The sequence below is a fragment of the Dermacentor albipictus genome, chromosome 8, assembly GCF_038994185.2.
Source record: "Dermacentor albipictus isolate Rhodes 1998 colony chromosome 8, USDA_Dalb.pri_finalv2, whole genome shotgun sequence".
Taxonomy (NCBI): Eukaryota; Metazoa; Arthropoda; class Arachnida; order Ixodida; family Ixodidae; genus Dermacentor; species Dermacentor albipictus.
In genome coordinates this window covers 105,648,370-105,669,045 of record NC_091828.1, presented here as the reverse complement: position 1 = coordinate 105,669,045, position 20,676 = coordinate 105,648,370, and the positions used below count along the sequence as shown (strand labels likewise).

The window sequence follows — 20,676 nt, the reverse complement described above, 5'->3', positions numbered from 1 at the left end:
AATTTGATTTCATGGCCATGGCTTGTAGGCCCTACACTGCTCAACTTGGCTGGTGAAGGCACATAAACTTGGTTACTCAATACTATGCGCAACTACTTGCTTGCTGCTAGTGCAATAACCTCTAAATTGGACGTAAACGCAGAAACGCGAATGTCAAAATTACTTTTATAATAAACTGGTAAATTTAATTATTTATAATAGCTTTTCTTTGACGCCGTAGTGGCACTGAAAGCACAAGACGCTATCCGCTAGCGCTAAGCTACAATGTACTATAGTCGGATACAACTTAAGTCTGCAGTGAAGCCCCGCCCACGCCCTCATAACCGCCAGCCACTGTTCCTTGGCGGGACTGCAAATAGTTCGTATTTCAAACTTTCCCCGTTACATAAATAAGGCTCTAGCCACAAAAATATATCAGCGCGTAATTTTGTACGTTTTCATTCGTATAGCATAGTGGAACGGTGAAAGCCTAATTCTTCATTAAAATGAAATAAAACGTATGCTTTGCTGCAAGTATTCTCAAGTTTCACTTCAGTTGGCAATGCAGTTTAATGAGTAAAACGGGGTCAGCAGTGAAATGAAATCTACCGCGGACTTTTGAAGATTAAAATGGTCAAACTCTATGCACTTTGTCCGTGTCTGTTGCACACCTGCTCGCTTCCAATGATGAAAACTTTTCAAGAATAACAGACGCTCCAGAGGTATCGAGTACGACGCCATTTTGAAATGGTCTCATGACGATTTTATTTGCTTCTGTGATTGGCTAGATGCTGGAGCCGATCGAATAACGACTAACCGATGCGCTGAGGCCACTCTGCTCGTATGTTCTGCTGCAGAGTGACACGATGTCGCAGCTTGACATGTCGCCAGTCGCTAGATCTGCAGCCCACAACGTAACCAGAAAACTGTGCTCGCGAAAAGAAAGCTCGAGATCAGCATTGACCGGCGCAGCTCACGTCAACACGGAGAACGTTGTAACGCAAGCAGACGACACTTGCTGTGTGCCGCAAGTTTTTGATTGTAGCGATTAATTGTTGTTGTGTATGCTCTTTCTGTAACATTTTATAGAAACAAGTTTACAAGCATTGCACCTATTACGAAGAATATTTGTTGGTCATATAGCTGGAAACATTTTCGGTGACGCCACCTAGGGAGCCAATCGGGTAGCTCCCCAAACCAATGCATTCCCTAAAGTGGCATCAATTGGGCTGAAAACTCAGGAGAGTGGCATCGCTGCGATCGGTAGCGATTCACCTCTTTAGAACCTCATAGTAAATTACACGCCTTACGCGAACTGCTTAAATGCGTTCCTTAATGATCAGAAGGACTTACCCTAATGACTCAGTACAATTGTCCTAAATTTTTCCAGGCTCCCTTTAATTTTATTTTCATCAGCATTTCTTCTACTCTTGTCACTAATTATTTCAATTTTCTTATGCTTCGACTTTGTTCATAGAGCGGTCTTCTGTGCTTTGTGCTTCAATTCTCTATTCAATACTTTGGATTAAGTTTGTATTGCTTCTCAGTTATGCATAATTAGTGCATTTCTTAACGTCTCTATAACTGAATCGAGCCTTTTTCTTTCATGTTTATCAGTCTTAGATCTCGATTTATATATCTGCAGTTGCCTACCATGCACGCATTCGGCTAGCTTCCAACTCACAATAGTTATTCTGGCTCTTTACACCTACCGCAAACAGGTCCTTCTTCATCATTATCATCATCACTACAACCATCATAATCACCATCATCATTGTCATTGCACTTATAAGCCAGCATGCGTCTCCGCGCAGGCCGGCTGGATCCGAAGAATAGATACTTTGACGTCACACTAGATTTCTCTTCCCTACGTTGTCCCCGGAATTATGTATTTATCATTCGTGTGTTCCCTATGACGCTGCGAAGTACCTGGCGCGTCACGTGAGCATGAGAACATGGCCGGCGTGCTTGATGGAAGATCGGGGTGATCACACAAGAACTGAGATCTACGACGGAACTTGCGAATAGTTGCGATGCTCAGATGAGCGGGTCAACGTAAGTGCGTCAACCATCGCTGCGTGTTTTAGAGTAAACAGTTTACTCAAACCAAGAACATCTGAGATCACCACAAAAAACATGTGGAGGGGTGACAAATAGGCGGTGAAGGACCCTCGCTGGAAAGTAGTTCGAGGCCGAAAGAATCGCACCGTGACCACCCACAAGTGTCTGACTACGTGAATTTGTCATCAGAAAACGCTAAAAGTCAAAATTATAATGTATAATGTTGTTCGTTAGTTTATTTTCGGATTTAATCCTCGTCGTCACTGTAGTCATCATCACAATACATGAAGGTATACCAATGGAAATCCGCGCGGTTTCATCAGGCAGACAGCCTCGCCGTTAGGGAAAAAAAAAACATTGTTTTAGCGCGGAGACGGAACCCATGGCACCACCGCGATTTTTTAGGCTAGTTGCACACTCATTTCCCATTTGTACATAGACGATTTACTCATCTTAACACTATTGATGTAGAAAATTAAAACAAGAGGAACGATTACTGATTCTCGTGCTAAGGTCGACGAAGAAGAAGTAATCTACAGGGCGTCGGTGGTGGATTCTGAGCGTCAAGAACAACAGCCACGTCAGAAGCGAGAACAACAATCAAGAAGCTAGAACAAGACTCAACAAGTACAAGAGTAAGCTAAACACATCGGCTGGCGTCCCTGGTGAGTGCCAGGTCTGTGTGTGTTCGTGAAAGGCTCGAAGCGCTGAACAAAGGCGGAATGGCGAGTGTAAGCTAAATCCGATGGAGTCTTCGGATGGTCTCTGTGATCCCCGCGAAAGCGAGCCAGCCGATTTCTGAGGCCACTATGCCACCAAGTATAGATCTCTTGCGTCAACCGTGCTGCGAGCTCATTTTCCTCACATCACGAGGCAAATTATACGTAAATTGTGAGCACTTGCACTAACAAGGCATGTCAGTTAACTTATAACATTCTACCTTATGGCACATTCGAATGCTCCTTTTTCGGGCAGCCCCGCGAACAATCAGTGTTCCTTTGAATAGGTAAGCTTTATCGTGGCAATAATACTATCATGGAGCGTTATGATAGTGTTAACAAGTCCGGAGTAATGTGACTGTAAACTCATTTGGGTCCGTAGTACAGCTGCATTGTCGCTTTACGCGACCACGGAAACGCTTTGGAAGCGCTCTCAAAGGTCTGGTCTAATCTGCCATTAATGTGCACTAGTGTCTGCTATACCCATCTGCTTGCTGGTCTCAACGTCGTTTTCACAGCAGCACGAAAAGCTTACGCTATTCTTCCGCTCTGGGGCATCGCGAGGTGGCCATCGGAAACAAAATAAAGCACAAGCTCCGAGTGCCTAGCTCAGCGCTTGTGTCCTGTCCCTTACTTTGTGGTTGCATGTGTTTGCCCTGTAAACAGTTTTATGTCAAGCCTAGCTCTGTGTCACCAGTGTAAGGCTAGCTACCCGCGGTGCAATCTGCAGTGAATGCCTGCCGATAGTCGGAGCACAAAACACGATGCACTAGCGTAGAGGGAACGGCAGGTATTCCCGTCCAGTTCGCGGTCCATGCAATACCTGCCGCGTACGTGAGAAGGTGAAGGAGAGAATGCTTCACGTCAGATTCAAACATCGCTTCCCAACAGCCTTAGTGGCTAAGACAAGCCGGACGGCGAAGAAGAAAGTCCGGGGAACGAACCAATTAATGCACCACTTTAATAATAAACAGGTGGAATAGCTTAAAATTCATGCGTCAAGACGCATTATCGCTATGAAGGCATGCGCATGATCGATTTTGGAAGAGCTACTCATCTGTCCCTCCAGGTACAATGGTAGGCGGTGACCCAAGGAAGTTCCCGGTAACGACTGGTCGGGCAGACTCGTTGAATCTGTTCGACGTCGTCCTGGCAGACATCCAAGGAATAAAGGGCTTCTTCTCGGGTCATGCCGTTGACCACGCGTCACCTTGCACTGCGACCGAGGATCGAGCGTGTCACATCGTTCGACACCTCAGTGTGTGGAACGAAGTGCTCTCGCAGGCCAAGCTCGAACTGAGAGAAACCCCGCGAACGCGCAGCGGGCTGACCGTGGCGAGCATCGACTGCCCGTACATGAGGGACCACTCGCTAGACACACTGCACCGGGTCGCCACGCTGCTGCACTGCCTCGTCAAGAAGCATCACTGCGTGACGCATGTGGACGTCACGATGGGCAGGCTCAACTTGTACGACAAGCTGCTGTGCGAGGCCCTCCGTGGAAACCAATTCGTCGAGTCGCTCAAGTTGCGGGACTCGTACGGCCGGGGCATCGGTCCTGACCGTATCTTCTGCGCGGTCGTGCCGACCCTGCCAAACTTGAAGCACTTCGAGTGCACCAGTAATGCGGAGTGCCGGCGCTCTTTTTTGGACGAACTGACGTCCCTTTTGCTGACGACGAGGTCGCTCACGTCTCTCCATCTTCCTAATTTGTACATGAAACGTAAGGAAGCAGAGGCATTCTTGACAGCGATCACGGCGTGCTCAACCCTGAGAGAACTCTCTTTGAACACTGCAGTCGTGGCCTCCTCTCAAGAAGAAATCTGTGCCACTTTCGCGGAGTACCTGAAGAGTTCGACTGCCTTAACGACGCTAAGCTTTGTGGGAGAGCGCTCTTTTTACCGCACCTCTATGCAGTTGATACTGCGAGGACTCGTGGAAAACAAAACCATCACCAGACTGGACTTCAGGATGGCGTTGGTGCTGGAGCAGTGCGTCGAAGAAGTATCTAACATCTTTGCAAAGAATAAGACGCTGCGCAGTATTCACATTGTTCGTTGCCGTCTTCAACAGCACCACACAGGTGCTTTTGTTTGGGATGGCTGGCTGACAGCTCTCACGGAGAATGAGACGCTGCAAGAACTTACGCTGCCCTTGCACATCTGGCGACCCCAGAAGTGGGCTCTGTTCTTCAGAGCGCTTTCGGCGAAGGACAGTCTGAAGCACGTGGTCATAGATGGGGACTCCGCGAGTGCCGTCGTACTGCAAGAAGTCGGCGAAGCCCTTCGAGAAAGTGGCGCCGAGGAGAAGGTCGTTTTCTGGCCACACTTGGGGGTTGCCTCCTATCGGTACGCTCTCCGTTTACTCAGGTACCATTGTTTTCGCGACGTCATAGCCTGGCAGGCTACCAGCGATGCTCCGCCGCTTGGCAGGCTCCTGCACCAGCTGTGTTCGCTGAACCACGTGACATCGGTGACTGTGACTATTGATCCTGGCAGACACAGTGAGAACCTGTCGTCTGCTCTCACAGACTATGTTGGAACAACCACCACGCTCAAGAAACTGCGATTGATCTCGATGTCTCTCGCCTACTCGGTGAATGAAACTGACCTAGATTGGAGGGCCGTGGTTGAGTCGTTTTCAAGGAACAGCAGCTTAGCAGAGCTGTGCGTGAGCGCCACATGCATGTCTGAGGACGACTCTGAGCGCATGGCTGATGTCGTCAAGCACAGCGAAAACATACGAAGGTTCTCGGTTTCGGTACGACGGGGCTGGAACTTGGCGGCGTTCGTGAGTCGCTTGTCCGACGGCATATGTCGCAACTACAGCCTCATAGAAGTCGAAGTTCCTGGCTACATGAACAAGGACTCGTTTGCCGTTTGGGACACGGCCCGGAGGAACTCCCGCCTGGTGGCCACTGCTTCGCAATTCCTCGCAGGAGCTAATCCTGACAAGTAAGTACCAGTAATGAAACTGGAGCACTTCGACACAAATACTCGCAAGACTCGTGTCGGGTAGAATGGCGCGTGCTCTTATTCGTTTCTTGAATTTTGATCATTTCTTTTAGATCTGCCTTTAACCTTGCAATGTCCGAAAAATCCCGCCGTTCTTATTAAGACTGCTCGTTGGCTTATCCACTGTCGCTTATAGCATTCGCTTTCAGCCGGCATAGCAGCTGCTTCGAAAGAAATGTGAACAATCTCTTGAAACTGCCCTAATGAGGTCGCGACCTCATCCTCGGTTGGGCTAAAGGGATCTGAGATAAGCTAATCAAGTGCTTCAGGAAGTGATGCGTTTACTACTTTTTGAAGCATAACGCCTCAGCGTATCCACAAGATGGCGATATATATACCTTTCGATTTTTCATTCTCTTGTTTTATACTGAGCACAGCATTTCATTACGAACCTTGCAGAGGAGCTACTCCAACAACATACTTCGTATGACTGCATCGGCTCTACCACGCCATAACACATGTTACCACTGCTATTGTATCGCGGTGAAACCTTTTCTTGAGTTTAGCGACTTCGACTAGATGTAAACGTGTCCCGGCACGTATCGCGTTTTCGACAGGACCATTGCGGCGGCGCTGGAGCGGGTCCTGCGGCACCGAGCTCTTCTGGAGGAACTTGCCGAAGTCCAGTCCATCAGCAAGGAGGAGGCAGCGGGCGCTCTCCGAGACGAAGTCAGGTCCTTCGAAGGCTTGCACGATTTCATGCGACTCGCAGGAGTCGTCAAGGAGAGGGTCACGTGTCATCGACGGGAAGACGGGCGCACGCAGCTCGACGACCTCAACGAGCACTGCTGGATCGCGATCCGGCGCTGCCTCGCGCTTGGTGACGTCGTGGACGAATGCGGCCAATCAGAGCCGAACCACGTGTGACGTAAGCACGATGCTGCCCGTCGTTGTATTTTGTCTCAGAGACATGCCATCTGCCCAGACGGACAGTCAAGAAGAAATAAAGAACAGCGTGTTTGTCGTTATTTACAGGAGCCATCCACCGCGATATGCCGTAACTCAAAAACAAAAAGCAGTCCAAAAGAGAAGTTCATGAATGCAATCTAACGAAACGCATAAACACGTACTACTGTGGTTCTGATGTGGCTAAAAGGCAAATTAGGTGACACTGCCTCTGATAGTGCACGCGGACGGGCCTCGATCGTCCTCAAACTTCGCGCTGGACAAACGGGGACAAAGAAAGATGCACAAGGACTAGCGCAAAGTTTGACGATGAATCGATTCCAAGTGGGCCGGCTCGCAGTGGGGCCTCGTGCAGTTATCGTCGCGTGAGTCGTAGATGAAGTTTCGCCGACCAGAAGACGCGTGTTGCTCGCAACTCTTAAACGCACAGGTCATGTGACACCGGAGTTGGTCTATATAACGTGTGTGTATATATATATATATATATATATATATATATATATATATATATATATATATACACATACATGTATTGTTACGTCCAAGAGCGTCAAAGGGACGCGGGATCAAGAAGAGAGGGGAAGTGGAGAACGAACACTGTGCAGCGGCCATTCCTGTTTTTCATAGCCTGCCGTTCCTGCTCTCGCACGCCTAAATAAACCCTTTTTTCCCGTGCTTGAAACAAATTGGTGGACGGTGCGGGGTACACCTCGTAACCACGGAGCCTACGCTGCTACAACTTCGCCGAAGCCGTCGACTTGCCGGACTTCCGCCACCATAAACTGACATGACTGAATACGCCTGCCAGATTCCCGAAGGTTCTGACGCGGCTTCAAGGCCAGCACCTGGCGTTCCGTGGCAATACTACCGGGTGCCACTCACTTTCGGAGGAAAAGCCGGAGAAGATGTCGACGAGTGGCTCACGAACTACCGAAGGGTGAGCCGGTCTAACGGTTGGAACTCGACCGCACAGTTCTCCAATGTTGTGTTTTCCCTTACCGACACAGCACTCGTCTGGTATGAGAATCACGAAGACACGCTCACTTCATGGGAGCTTTTCGTAGAGGAGCTCAGAGCGTGTTTTGGAGACTCTAGCGCAAAAAAAGAAACGCGCCGAACAGACGCTTTCGCAATGAGCTCAGATTACCGGCGAGACCTGTACGACTTATATCGAAGAAGTGCTGAAACTGTGCAAAATAGTCAACTCTCAAATGTCTGAAGAGGACAAAGTTGGACATTTGTTGAAAGGGATAGCCGAAGACGTCTACAATTTTTTGATCGGCAAAGAAAGCTTGGACTCCGTGTCTGACGTCATTCGCCACTGCAGGACCTTTGAGGCGCTGAAGATGCGACGGATAATACCGAAGTTTGTTCGCCTGGCTAATGTCACAACGGTGGCAAGTGTAGACCCGAGTTCGTGTGTTGACCTTCCATCAACAATACGGCAGATTGTTCGCGAAGAGTTGCTCCATCGGGAAAAGATGTACCGTTGCACACCCGGCATCGCTGGTGAGTACTTGCCACACGAGATGCGAAACACGGCCGTTTCGACCGCATGGCACCCCACGGTTAACTCGGCGACCATCGAGTATAGGTCTACCCCACAAACGAGAGCAGGAACGGCAGGCTACGAACAACAGGTTTGGTTTGGTTTGGAGCCTGTGGATATAGCACAACCCACTACGGGGGATTGGCCATGAATCGGGCGGCAGTGGGTTGGAAAAGAATAAATACCTAAATAGGATTTTTTTTACTGAAAATGTGATATTCAATTAATTCTAATCGTTAATAATAATTTTCATGATATAGTTTCTTAAACTTAGAAGTTAATTTTTTTTTTGGTTGCTTGTTTTGGAAAATTAAACAGTAAATTTAGCATGGAAGTCTCCTTGTTTCCATTATAAAGTTATATATGGCATCACATACGTTCCTATTACAGTGTCCTAGTGCCGACGCCCCCAGAGACAGAATGATAGGTAGCGTGATGGCTAATCCAAGTTGGCGGAAGGGACCTTCTAGAAGTCGTTTTCTATGCACGCTGAATCTACGACACTCAATAAAAAAATGATCCATAGTTTCGGGTTCATTGCAGTAAAAACATTTAGGAGAAGGTGCCAAACCAGACCTGTGAGAATAGAAATTAAGCCGTGGTATTCGGCAACGCAGACGCGTAAATGAAACTTCAAATTTTCTTGTTGCACACCACCCGCTGTGCCAAGGAAATCTAAGGTGCTGAAAATCGACGTTATCTAATACACATGATTTGGCATGTTCTTCTTGAATGGAAAATTTTTTAAATCTTGCAGAAGTGACGTATGCCGAGGGTTTTAAGATCCTCAGTACCGGGCCTTTAAGAGATGCCGCTGCTAGTGCGTCTGCTGACTCGTTTAAAGTGAGCCCCACGTGCCCTGGCACCCATACCAGGTGGATGAGGCGTAAATGTTGGGGAATGAATGAATTAAATTCTCGGAGAATGATGCTTGAATTGGGCACAGATAAAGCGGAGCAAACAGACAAGGAGTCGGTTAAGATTACGGCTGAAGAAATAGATGTCGGAAGTTTGCGTAGAGCGAGGATGATTGCCAATAACTCTGCTTGAAATATTGGCGTAAAGTCGGGTAGTCGAAGAGAGAAAGACCAATTTAATGATGTCGAAAAAATGCCCACTCCGGCCTTCTCTTCACTGACAGAAGCATCTGTGGCTATTACTGCATTTATTTGGAGGTTTTCAAGGTGGTCATCTAATAAACCTTTTAGGTATCGAATAGGTAGAAGCTTAGCGTTATTGGGAAATATATCGCCAAATTCAACACTTACTGTCGAAGTAGGTAAATTTTGAAAAGCCACATCACGGATTGATATTTGTAATGGCTGTAATAGTTTCTGCACAAAAACAACCTGGGGACAATGCAGTCTGGGCCATCGATTCTCAAAGAATGCAGTTGGTTCTCGAGTAAAAATATAGTAGGAGCGTATCTGGGGAGAAGCATAGATGTTTAGAAATGTTTGGACTGTCAGTATACGGAATCGAGTTTGAAGAGAAGGCAGGTGAGTTTCATGATATAAGATATTATTTGCTACAAATTTTGGAAGGCCGAGACACAGACGTAGTGATTCGCGTTCTAAAAGAACCAGAGGGCGTAACCTATACGTAGGACCTCCTGAAAATAACACGCATCCAAACTCTAGAATGGGGCGGACATACATACAATAAATCATCAGCAAGGTCTCCCTGCGCATTCCAAAACGACTACTGCAGACTCTTCGTAATAAACCAAGAGCGCGTGCTCCCTTAGATGCGATGTATTCTATGTGTGTCTGCCAATTTAGCTTTTCGGTGTAAATCATGCCCCGATATTTTAAAGAATGTACCTGCGGAATAATCTCCTGGCCATATGACAGTGTTATTCGGATAGGAAAACTCAAGGGAAAGACAAGGATCGCACTTTTGTTGACATTTAGCGACATTTGTATTCATTTTAGCCAAGTTTCAATCTGATTCAGATACGACTGCAAAGTTTTATATAGGCTATGTATATCATTCGATACCGTGAAAAATGCGATATCATCAGCGTATACGTATGCCTGTACGTCATGATGTGTCAGGATGTGATTTAGTAGAATATTGAATAGTACTGGGGAAAGTACTGCACCTTGAGGGACGCCCCTTGTCTGTTTGTAACTTTTAGAAGAAACACCGTTTTGATAACAATAAAACGTTCGTCCGCTTAGGAAATTTTGAATCCATGCAATTATATACTGTGGAAGATTCACACTATTGAGTCTATTGATTAAAGTACTGTGGTCGACACTGTCATACGCCTTCGCAATGTCTAATGTCACTAGGGCCGCATATTGGTTGTTGCGGCGAGCGAGTTGGATTCTACTCTCCAAGTCAACATGAGCACACCAAATTGAGCAGCCGGGCCTGAATCCTATTTGGGAATCATTTAATATTTGGTTCTCGCCTATCCATCTATCAACGTGACCATAAAGAACTCTCTCGATTAACTTTACAAGATTTGAGGTTAGGGAAATAGGTCTAATGTTGTCTATTGAATATCCATCGCCTGGCTTTTTGAGTAGTGGAATTATTTTGGCAACCTTCCAATCTGGATGAATCCATGCATTCTTAATCGAGTAATTTATAAAATTAAGCAAATCCTGGGGATACAATTCGAATAATACTTTTAGCATTTCTGTAGTTATGCCATCAGGGCCAGGGGCTGAAGCTGGCAGCATCTTTACCTCTCTCATTAATTCTTCTAATGTGACCGTTACGTACTCATTAGCTGGTTCAGGTGCCGGTATATGATAGGGGCGAAGCGACGTGAATCGACGCTCTAAGCCTTTTGCAATATCCTCCAGTGACTGCACCAATTCAGTGGAAGTTAAGCTGACTGACTCTACATTAACTGGGGCTGAAACAATCTTTTTAGACCGTAGAAATCGAAATAGGGCTTTTTTATTACTAGACTGCGATAGGTAACTGTAATGTTTGGTGTTATAATTTTCTTTCGCTTTTTCAACTGTTTGCCTGAATGTAGCTGCAGCAAACTTATAGTCATTCCAATTACGTGGACATTGATTATACAGTAACCTTCTCCAGGCTGCCTTTCTTCTTCTATATTCGCGTGCACAGTCCGGATTCCACCATGGAGAATAAGTACCTCCTTTAGTTGACTGCATACTGAACTTGCATTTTTTATAACTGTCACTTAGCACCTGACAAAAATTAACTGCCTTAACTTCTTCATTTAGGCCAACCTGTTTTTCTAAAGCTGATCGCAGCGAAACTTGAAATTTAGCATAGTTAACATAAGTGCGGACATGTTTTTCAACCAAATTAATTGGGCGCGTTATATCAAAAGTTATTGGAAGATGGTCGCTATTTGTGGCCGAGGTAATAGCAGACCAGGAGGAGATCACACAGCCCGAACTGGAAAAAGTGAGGTCTAACACCGAACGCGATGTGCCGGATACATAAGTTGGGGTTCTCAAATTTACACAATTAAGGTTATTTGACGAAACCCAGTCTAACAATCGTTTACCACAAGAGTCGGACCGATAACCCCATGATACGTGGTGAGAATTAAAATCACCAGCTATGATTATATCCTTTCTGCATGCTGCAACCGCGGCATCAAGAGAGCCTGTATTGCGGACTCCTGTAGGGAAATAAGCATTGATTATCGAAAATGGGGCGCATCCAGGAAGCGTTACATCCAATGCTAGAATCTCACTTTCAGTGGAGAATGACTGGTGACTAATTTTAGCTCTATGACAAATCTTTGTTGAGATGAAAAATGCTAATCCCCCTCTACAAGAAGGACGATCTAGACGAAAACTGCGATAATTCTTTAAATGATATTTCTTTTCTGTGGATAACCAAGTTTCTTGTAGAATAATCAAATCAGGAGAAAGATCTTCACAGAGATATAAGAGATCAGCGGCTGTAGCAAAAATGGAACGACAGTTCCACTGCAGTACTTTCAAGCTTCCTATGTTGACGATATTCCGGCAGTGTTAACTGCCGTCTGTAGAATGTTATCCTTTAGGAAATCATCCTTTGATAAGCTCTTATTTTCACTCTTTTTAGCTTTTAGTTTGTGGAGGGTAGTAGCTCTCGGGGAGAATGGGGAAGCACGACGTTTATAAGTTCTAGCATCCAAATCCATGTTCTCCATGCTATCGGAACCAGATTCGTGACTCTGAAAGCCCTCATGTTCTACATGAGTTGCGGGAGCTTCGGAGGCATCAGTACTGCGAGGCGAGATCTCTGCCGATACGTGTTTCTCTATGTTCTCATCGGAGACTGTGATTTCAGAGGCAACACTTGGACGAGCAGTAACATGTAAAATTTGCGACAACTGAGAGGAGAGAACTTGTCCAACGGTTTCTGACAGGTTTACAAATAAAGTGTCAAGGGCTTTTGCCATAGCTTTCTCAACGGCAGCAGCTACAACATCACCAAGAGATGCATCCATGGCTTTTGAGTGACGAGCAGCAGCTGCAGCATAGCCACATGATTTCTCTAATGAGAGTGCACGAGCTTCACGACGCGAACACCGTTTCCGTTCTATAATTTGTAGAATTTCGAGCTCTTGGTTTCTTGCAGGGCATTGCGCACAGTCCGCAGGGTGGGAACCTTCACACAAACAGCATCGTTCGCTCTGAGAGGAACACGTTTTTCCATCGTGGCCTTCTCCGCAAATGCGGCACCGAAGCTCTGATCGACATCCCTTAAAACTGTGGCCGTATCGCCAGCATTGAACGCATTGCAATGGGCGGGGAGAAATTGCTTCCACCTTGTATATTAATGGCCACGCCTTGATCTCTGACGGCCTATTTGTGCCTGCAAAGGTGACAATAACCGACTCTGTGGGGGTTCTTTGATTCTCGCAAACGCGTGAACATCGGTAGACGGAGACGGCACCTGCCGGGGAGAACATCTGCAGGACCTCTGAAGCACACAGGCTCGCGTTGACTCCACGTACTAGACCTTTAACGCAAGCTAGATGAGCAGGAATAAAAGGCCTCACCGGGTGGTTCGCGAACATTTCGCACTTCAGAAGGTCGGAGACGCAGGTCTGGTCAGGCGAACAGCAAAGAATGCCCCCTCTGCCAAATTGTCGGACCTCGGTTATGCTTTGGAAATGCGGCGTTGCTTTCCGCAGCTCTTCCTGAGTCACCTTGGGATTCTTCACGCGGATGATTCTTCAGCGGACAGGAATGGCCGCTGCACAGTCTTCGTTCTCCTCGTTCCATCTCTTCTTGATCCCCGCGTCCCTTTGACGCGCTTGGACGTAACAATATATATATATATATACATATATATATATATATATATATATATATATATATATATATGCGCTAGCGCAAAGCTACAGTGTACTATAGTCGGATACAACTGAAGTCTGCAGTGAAGCCCTGCCCACGCCCTCATAACCAGCCAAGTTGAGCCGTGTAAGGCCTACGAGCCATGACCATGAAATTGAATTTATAATCAACGCCGTCTATGACCAGAAGTCAATGCCAACTGAAGTTTTACTTCAGTTGGCATATATATATATATATATATATATATATATATATATATATATGCTTATATATATATGCCAACTGAAGTAACACTTCAGTTGGCATTGACTTCTGGTCATAGACGGCGTTGATTATAAATTCAATTTCATGGTCATGGCTCGTAGGCCTTACACGGCTCAACTTGGCTGGTGAAGGCCGCAAACCTGGTTACTCAATACTATGCGCAACTAGTTGCCTGCTGCTAACACAATAACCTCTAAACTGGAATTAAACGCAGAAATGCGAATGGTCAATAATACTCTTACAACAAAACGGTATATTTAATTATTTATAATAGTTTTTCTTTGACGCCGTAGTGGCACTGAAAGCTCAAAATGATATGCCCTAGCGCAAAGCTACAGTGTACTATAGTCGGATACAACTGAAGTCTGCAGTGAAGCACTGCCCACGCCCTCATAACCGCCAGCCGCTGTTCCTCGGCGAGACTGCAAATAGTTCATATTTGAAACTTTCCCCATTTCATAAATAAGGCGCCAGCCACAAAAAAATATCAGCGCGTAATTTTGTACGTTTTCATTCGTATAGTATAGTGGAACGGCGAAAGCATAATTCTTTATTGAAAAGAAATAAAACGTATGCTTTGCTGCAAGTATTCTCAAGTTTCACGTCAGTTGGCAGTGCAGTTTAATGACTAAAACGGGGTCAGCAGTGAAATGAACTGCACCTCGGACTTTTGAAGATTGAAATGGTCAGACTCTATGCACTTTGTCCATGTCTGTTGCACACCTGCTCGCTTCCACCGAAGAAAACTTTTCAAGAATAGCAGACGTTCCAGAGGTATCAAGTACGACGCCATTTTGAAATGGTCTCATGACGATTTTGTCTGCATCTGTGATTGGCTAGATGCTGGAGCCGATCGGATAACGACCGGCCGATGCGCTGAGGCCACTCTGTTCGCGTATTCTGCTGCAGAGTGACACAATGTCGGAGCTCGACATGTCGCCAGTCGCATGATCTGCAACCCACAACGTAACCAGAAAACCGTGCTTGCGAAAAAAAAAAAGCTCGAGATCAACATTGACCGGCGCAGCTCACGTCAACACGGAGAACGTTGTAACGCAAGCAGACGACACTTGCTGTGTGCCGCAAGTGTTTGAGTGTAGCGATTAATTGTCGTTGTGCATGCTCTTTCTGTGACATTTTATAGAAACAAGTTTACAAGCATTGCGACTATTACGAAGAATATTCGTTGATCGTAAAGCTGGAAAAAAATATCGGTGACGCCACCTAGGGAGCCAATCGGTTAGCTCCCCAAACCAATGCTTTCCCTTAAATGACATCAATTGGGCTGAAAACTCAGGAGAGTGGCATCGCAGCGATCGGTAGCGATTCACCTCTTCTAAACCTCATAATAAATTACACGCTTTACGCGGGCTACTTAAATGCGTCCCTTAATGATCAGAAGGACCTACCCTAATGACTCAGTACAATTGTCCTAAATTTTTCCAGGCTCCCTTTAATCTTATTTTCATCAGCATTTCTTCTACTCTTGTCACTAATTATTTCAATTTTCTTATGCTTCAACTTTGTTCATAGAGCGGTCTTCTGTGCTTTGTGCTTCAATTCTCTATTCAATACTTTGGATTAAGTTTGTATCGCTTCTCAGTTATGCATAATTAGTGCATTTCTTGACGTCTCTATAACTGAATCGAGCCTTTTTCTTTCATGTTTATCAGACTTAGATCTCGATTTATATATCTGCAGTTGCATACCATGCACGCATTCGGCTAGCTTCCAACTCACAATAGTTATTCTGGCTCTTTACACCTACCGCAAACAGGTCCTTCTTCATCATTATCATCATCACTACAACCATCATAATCACCATCATCATTGTCATTGCACTTATAAGCCAACATGCGTCTCCCCGCAGGACGGCTGGATCCGAAGAATAGATGCTTTGACGTCACACTAGATTTCTCTTCCCTACGTTGTCCCCAGAATTATGTGTTTATCATTCGTGTGTTCCCTATGACGCTGCGAAGTGCCTGGCGCGTCACGTGAGCATGAGAACATGGCCGGCGTGCTTGATGGAAGATCGGGGTGATCACACGAGAACTGAGATCTACGACGGAACTTGCGACTAGTTGCGATGCTCAGATGAGCGGGTCAACGTAAGTGCGTCAACCATCGCTGCGTGTTTTGGAGTAAACACTTTACTCAAACCAAGAACATCTGAGATCACCACAAGAAACATGTGGACGGATGACAAATTCGGCAGTGAAGGCCTTTCGTTGGAAAGTGGTTCGAGACCGAAAGGGTCGCATCGTGAACACCCACAAGTTGCTGACTACGTGAATTTGTCATTATTAATTATATTTTTAAAAATATGAAATTGTGTAAAATTATATTGTATAATGTTCGTTAGTTTATTTTCTGATTTCATCCTCGTCGTTTATGTGGTCATCATCAGAATACGTGAAGGTATACCAATGGAATTCCACGCGGTTTCCTCTGGCAGACAGCCTCGCTGTTAGCGAAAAAAAAAAATTGTTTTAGTGCGGAGATGGAACCCACGGCACCGCCGCGCTTTTTAGCCTAGCTGCACACTCTTTTCTCATCTGTACTTTGACGATTTAGTCTTCGTAACAATATTCATGTAGAAAATTAAAACGAGAAGCACGATTACTGATTCTCGTGCTAAGGTCGACGAAGAAGAAGTAGTCTACAGGGCGTTGGTGGTGGAGTCTGAGCGTCAAGAACAACAGTCACGGCAGAAGCGATAACAAGACTCAACAAGTACAAGAGTAAGCTAGAAACATCGACTGGCGTCTCTGGTGAGTGCCACACCCGTGTATGTTCGTGAAAGGCTCGAACCGCTGAACAAAGGAGAGTGGCGAGTGTAAGCTAAATCCGATGGCGTCTTCGGATGGTCTCTGTGATCCCCGCGAATGCGAGCCGGCCGATTTCTGAGGCCACTGTGCCTTCAAGTGGAGATCTCTTGCGTCAACCGAGCTGCGAGCTCATTCGCCTCGTCACGAGACAAGTCATACGTAAATTCTGAGCACTTGCACTGAGAAGGCATATCATTTAACCTATACCATTCTACCTTATGGCACATTCGAATGCTCCTTTTTCGGGCAGCCCTGCGAACAATCAGTGGTCCTTTAAATAGGTAAGCATTATCGTGGCAATAAAACTATCATGGCGCGTTACGATAGTGTTAACAGCCACGTCAATAATGTGACTATAAAGTCATTAGTGTCTGTAGTTCAGCTTCATTGTCATTTTACGCGACCATGGAAACGCTTTGGAAGCGCTCTCAAAGGTCTGGTCTAATCTGCCATTAATGTGCAGAATTGTCTGCTAGACTCATTTTCTGGTTGGTCTCAACGTCGTTTTAATAGCCGCACGAGAAGCTTACGCTATTCTTTCGCTCTGTGGGATCGCGAGGTGGCCATCGGCGACAAAATAAAGCACAAGCTCTCAGTGCCAAGCTCTATGTCACCAGTGTAAGGCTAGCTACCCGCGGTGCAGTCTGCACTGAATGCCTGCCAATAGTCGGAGCACAAAACACGATGCGCTAGCGTAGAGTGAACGATGACAAAATTGCATGGACCGCGAACTGGACGGGAATACCTGCCGCGTACGTGAGAAGGTGAGGGAGAGAATGCTTCACGTCAGATTCAAACATCGCTTCCCAACAGCCTTAGTGGCTAAGACAAGCCGGACGGCGAAGAAGAAAGTCCGGGGAACGAACCAATTAATGCACCACTTTAATGGTAAATAGTTGGAATAGCTTAAATATCATGCGTCAAGACGCATTATCGCTTTTAAGGCATGCGCATGATCGATTTTGGAAGAGCTTCCCATCTGTCCTTCCAGGTACAATGGCATGCGGTGACCCAAGGAAGTTCCCGGTAACGAGTGGTCGGGCAGACTCGTTGAATCTGGGCGACGTCGTCTTGGCAGACATCCAAGGAATAAAGGGCTTCTTCTCGGGCGAAGCTATTGACCACGCGTCACCTTGCACTGCGACCGAGGACCGAGCGTGCCATATCGTTCGACACCTCAGTGTGTGGAACGAAGTGCTTTCCCAGGCCAAGCTCGAACTGAGAGAAACACCGCGAAAGCGCAGCGGGCTGACCGTAGCGAGCATTGACTGCCCGTACATGAGGGACCACTCGCTGGACACACTGCACCGGGTCGCCACGCTGCTGCACTGCCTCGTCAAGAAGCATCACTGCGTGACGCATGTGGACGTTACGATGAACAGGCTCAACTTGTACCACGAGCTGCTGTGCGACGCCCTCCGTGGAAACCAATTCGTGGAGTCACTCAAGTTGCGGGACTCGTACAGCGGGGGCATCGGTCCTGACCGTATCTTCTGCGCGGTCTTGCCGACCCTGCCAAACTTGAAGCACTTCGAGTGCACCAGTAATGCGGAGTGCCCGCACTCTTTTCTGGACGAACTGACGTCCCTTTTGCTGACGACGAGGTCGCTTAGGTCTCTCCATCTTCCTAATTTATACATGAAACGTAAGGAAGCAGAGGCATTCTTGACTGCGATCACGGCGTGCTCAACCCTGAGAGAACTCTCTTTGAACACTGCAGTCGTGGCCTCCTCTCAAGAAGGAGTGTGTGCCACTTTCGCGGAGTACCTGAAGAGTTCGACTGCCTTAACGACGCTAAGCTTTGTGGGAGAGCGCTCTTTTTACCGCACCTCTATGCAGTTGATACTGCGAGGACTCGTGGAAAACAAAACCATCACCAGACTGGACTTCAGGATGGCGTTGGTGCTGGAGCAGTGCGTCGAAGAAGTATCTAACATCTTTGCAAAGAATAAGACGCTGCGCAGTATTCACATTGTTCATTGCCGTCTTCATCAGTACCACACAGGTGCTTTTGTTTGGGATGGCTGGCTGACAGCTCTCACGGAGAATGAGACGCTGCAAGAACTTACGCTGCCCTTGCACATCTGGCGACTCCAGAAGTGGGCTCTCTTCTTCAGAGCGCTTTCGGCGAAGCACAGTCTGAAGCACGTGGTCATAGATGGCGACTCCGCGAGCGCCGTCGTCCTGCAAGAAGTCTGCGAAGCCCTTCGGGAAAGTGGCGCCGAGGAGAAGGTCGTTTTCTGGCCACACTTGGGGGTTGCCTGCTATCGGTACGCTCTCCGTTTACTCAGGTACCATTGTTTTCGCGACGTCGTAGCCTGGCAGGCTACCAGCGATGCTCCGCTACTTGGCAGGCTCCTGCACCAGCCGTGTTCGCTGAACCACGTGACATCGCTGACTGTGATTATTGATCCTGGCAGACACAGTGAGAACCTGTCGTCTGCTCTCACAGACTATGTTGGAACAACCACCACGCTCAAGATACTGCGATTGATCTCGATGCCTCTCGCCTACTCGGCGAATGAAACTGACCTAGATTGGACGGCCGTGGTTGAGTCGTTTTCAAGGAACAGCAGCTTAGCAGAGCTGTACGTCAGCGCCACATGCATGTCTGAGGACGACTCTGAGTGCATGGCTGATGTCGTCAAGCACAGCGAAAACATACGAAGGTTCTCGGTTTCGGTACGAAGGGGCTGGAACTTGGCGGCGTTCGTGAGTCGCTTTTCCGACGGCATATGTCGCAACTACAGCCTCATAGAAGTCGAAGTTCCTGGCTACATGAACAAGGACTCGTTTGCCATTTGGGACACGGCCCGGAGGAACTCCCGCCTGGTGGCCACTGCTTCGCAATTCCTCGCAGGAGCTAATCCTGACAAGTAAGTACCAGTAATGAAACTGCAGCACTTCGACACAAATACTCGCGAGACTCGTGTCGGGAACAATAGCGCGTGCTCTTATTCGTTTCTTGAATTTTGATCATTTCTTTTAGATCCGTCTTTAACCTTGCAATGTCCGAAAAATCCCGCCGTTCTTATTAAGACTGCTCGTTGGCTTATCCACTGTCGCTTATAGCATTCGCTTTCAGCCGGCGCAGAAGCTGCTTCGAAAGAAATGTGAACAATCTCTTGAAACTGCCCTAATGAGGTCGCGACCTCATCCTCGGTTGCGCTAAAGGGATCTGAGATAAGCTAATCAAGTGCTTCAGGAAGTGATGCGTTTACTACTTTTTGAAGCATAACGCCTCAGCGTATCGACAAGATGGCGATATATATACCTTTCGATTTTTCATTATCTTGTCTTATCCTGAGCACAGCATTTCATTACGAACCTTGCCGAGGAGCTACTCCAACAACTTCCTTCGTATGACTGCATCGGCTCTACCACGCTATAACACATGTTACCACTGCTATTGTATCGCGGTGAAAGCGTTTCTTGAGTTTAGCGACTTCGACTAGATGTAAAACTGTCCCGGAAATATCGTGTTTTCGACAGGACCACTGCGGCGGCGCTGGAGCGCGTCCTGCGGCACCGTGCTCTTCTGGAAGAACTTGCCGAAGTCCAGTCCATCAGCAAGGAGGAGGCAGCGGCCGCTCTCCGAGACGAAGTCAGGTCCTTCGAAGGCTTGCACGATTTCATGCGACTCGCAGGAGTCGTCAAGGAAAGGGTCACGTGTCATCGACGGGAAGACGGGCGCACGCAGCTCGACGACGTCAACGAGCACTGCTGGATCGCGATCCGGCGCTGCCTCGCGCTTGGTGACGTCGTGGACGAATGCGGCCAATCAGAGCCGAACCGCGTGTGACGTACGCGCGATGCCATCGTTTGTTGTATTTTGTCTCTGAGGCATGTCATCTGCCCAGATAGACAGTCGATAAAGAAAAGAAGAAATCGCACATACTACGCGTGTTGGTCATCATTTGCAGGAGCCATCCACCGCCAAATGCCGTAACTCAAGAACATGAAAACCAGTCCAAAAGAGAAGTTAACGAATACAATCTAACAAAACACATAAACACGTACTATTGTAGTTCAGGTGTGGCTAAAAGGAAAATTTGGTGACAC

General features: G+C 47.0%; 2 protein-coding genes across 6 annotated transcripts in view; both read left to right on the top strand.

The window, feature by feature from the left end:
* Positions 1-2,438: 2,438 nt before the first annotated feature.
* Positions 2,439-20,676, top strand: part of LOC139048936 (uncharacterized) — a 281,518-nt gene continuing 263,280 nt past the window's right edge. The window contains exons 1-3 of one of the 4 annotated variants that reach the window (XM_070523921.1): positions 2,439-2,675; positions 3,829-5,713; positions 6,331-6,741. In XM_070523921.1, the coding sequence (XP_070380022.1) occupies positions 3,834-5,713; positions 6,331-6,640 (2,190 nt within the window). In that variant the 5' untranslated portion in view covers positions 2,439-2,675; positions 3,829-3,833 and the 3' untranslated portion in view covers positions 6,641-6,741. Of the gene's footprint in view, positions 2,717-3,828; positions 5,714-6,330; positions 6,742-20,676 lie in introns of those variants that run through there. The other 3 variants (XM_070523920.1, XM_070523919.1, XM_070523918.1) reach the window with 3 other exon arrangements.
* On the top strand, positions 6,607-20,507 carry LOC139048937 (uncharacterized). Of its 2 annotated transcripts, none has more exons than XM_070523923.1 (3): positions 6,607-6,641; positions 17,606-19,490; positions 20,107-20,507. In XM_070523923.1, the coding sequence occupies exons 2-3, from the start codon at positions 17,611-17,613 to the stop codon at positions 20,414-20,416; spliced, it is 2,190 nt and encodes a 729-aa protein (XP_070380024.1). In that variant the 5' UTR covers positions 6,607-6,641; positions 17,606-17,610; the 3' UTR covers positions 20,417-20,507. The 2 variants fall into 2 exon arrangements, with proteins under 2 accessions (XP_070380024.1, XP_070380023.1); XM_070523922.1 differs by lacking the exon at positions 6,607-6,641 and adding an exon at positions 16,434-16,557.

Bases quoted from the DNA above. Each gene is read 5' to 3' on its own strand.
- LOC139048937 (XM_070523923.1), top strand. From the start codon at position 17,611: ATGGCATGCGGTGACCCAAGGAAGTTCCCGGTAACGAGTGGTCGGGCA. The intron at 19,491-20,106 runs GTAAGTACCAGT...TGTTTTCGACAG, and splicing joins GCAGGAGCTAATCCTGACAA to GACCACTGCGGCGGCGCTGG.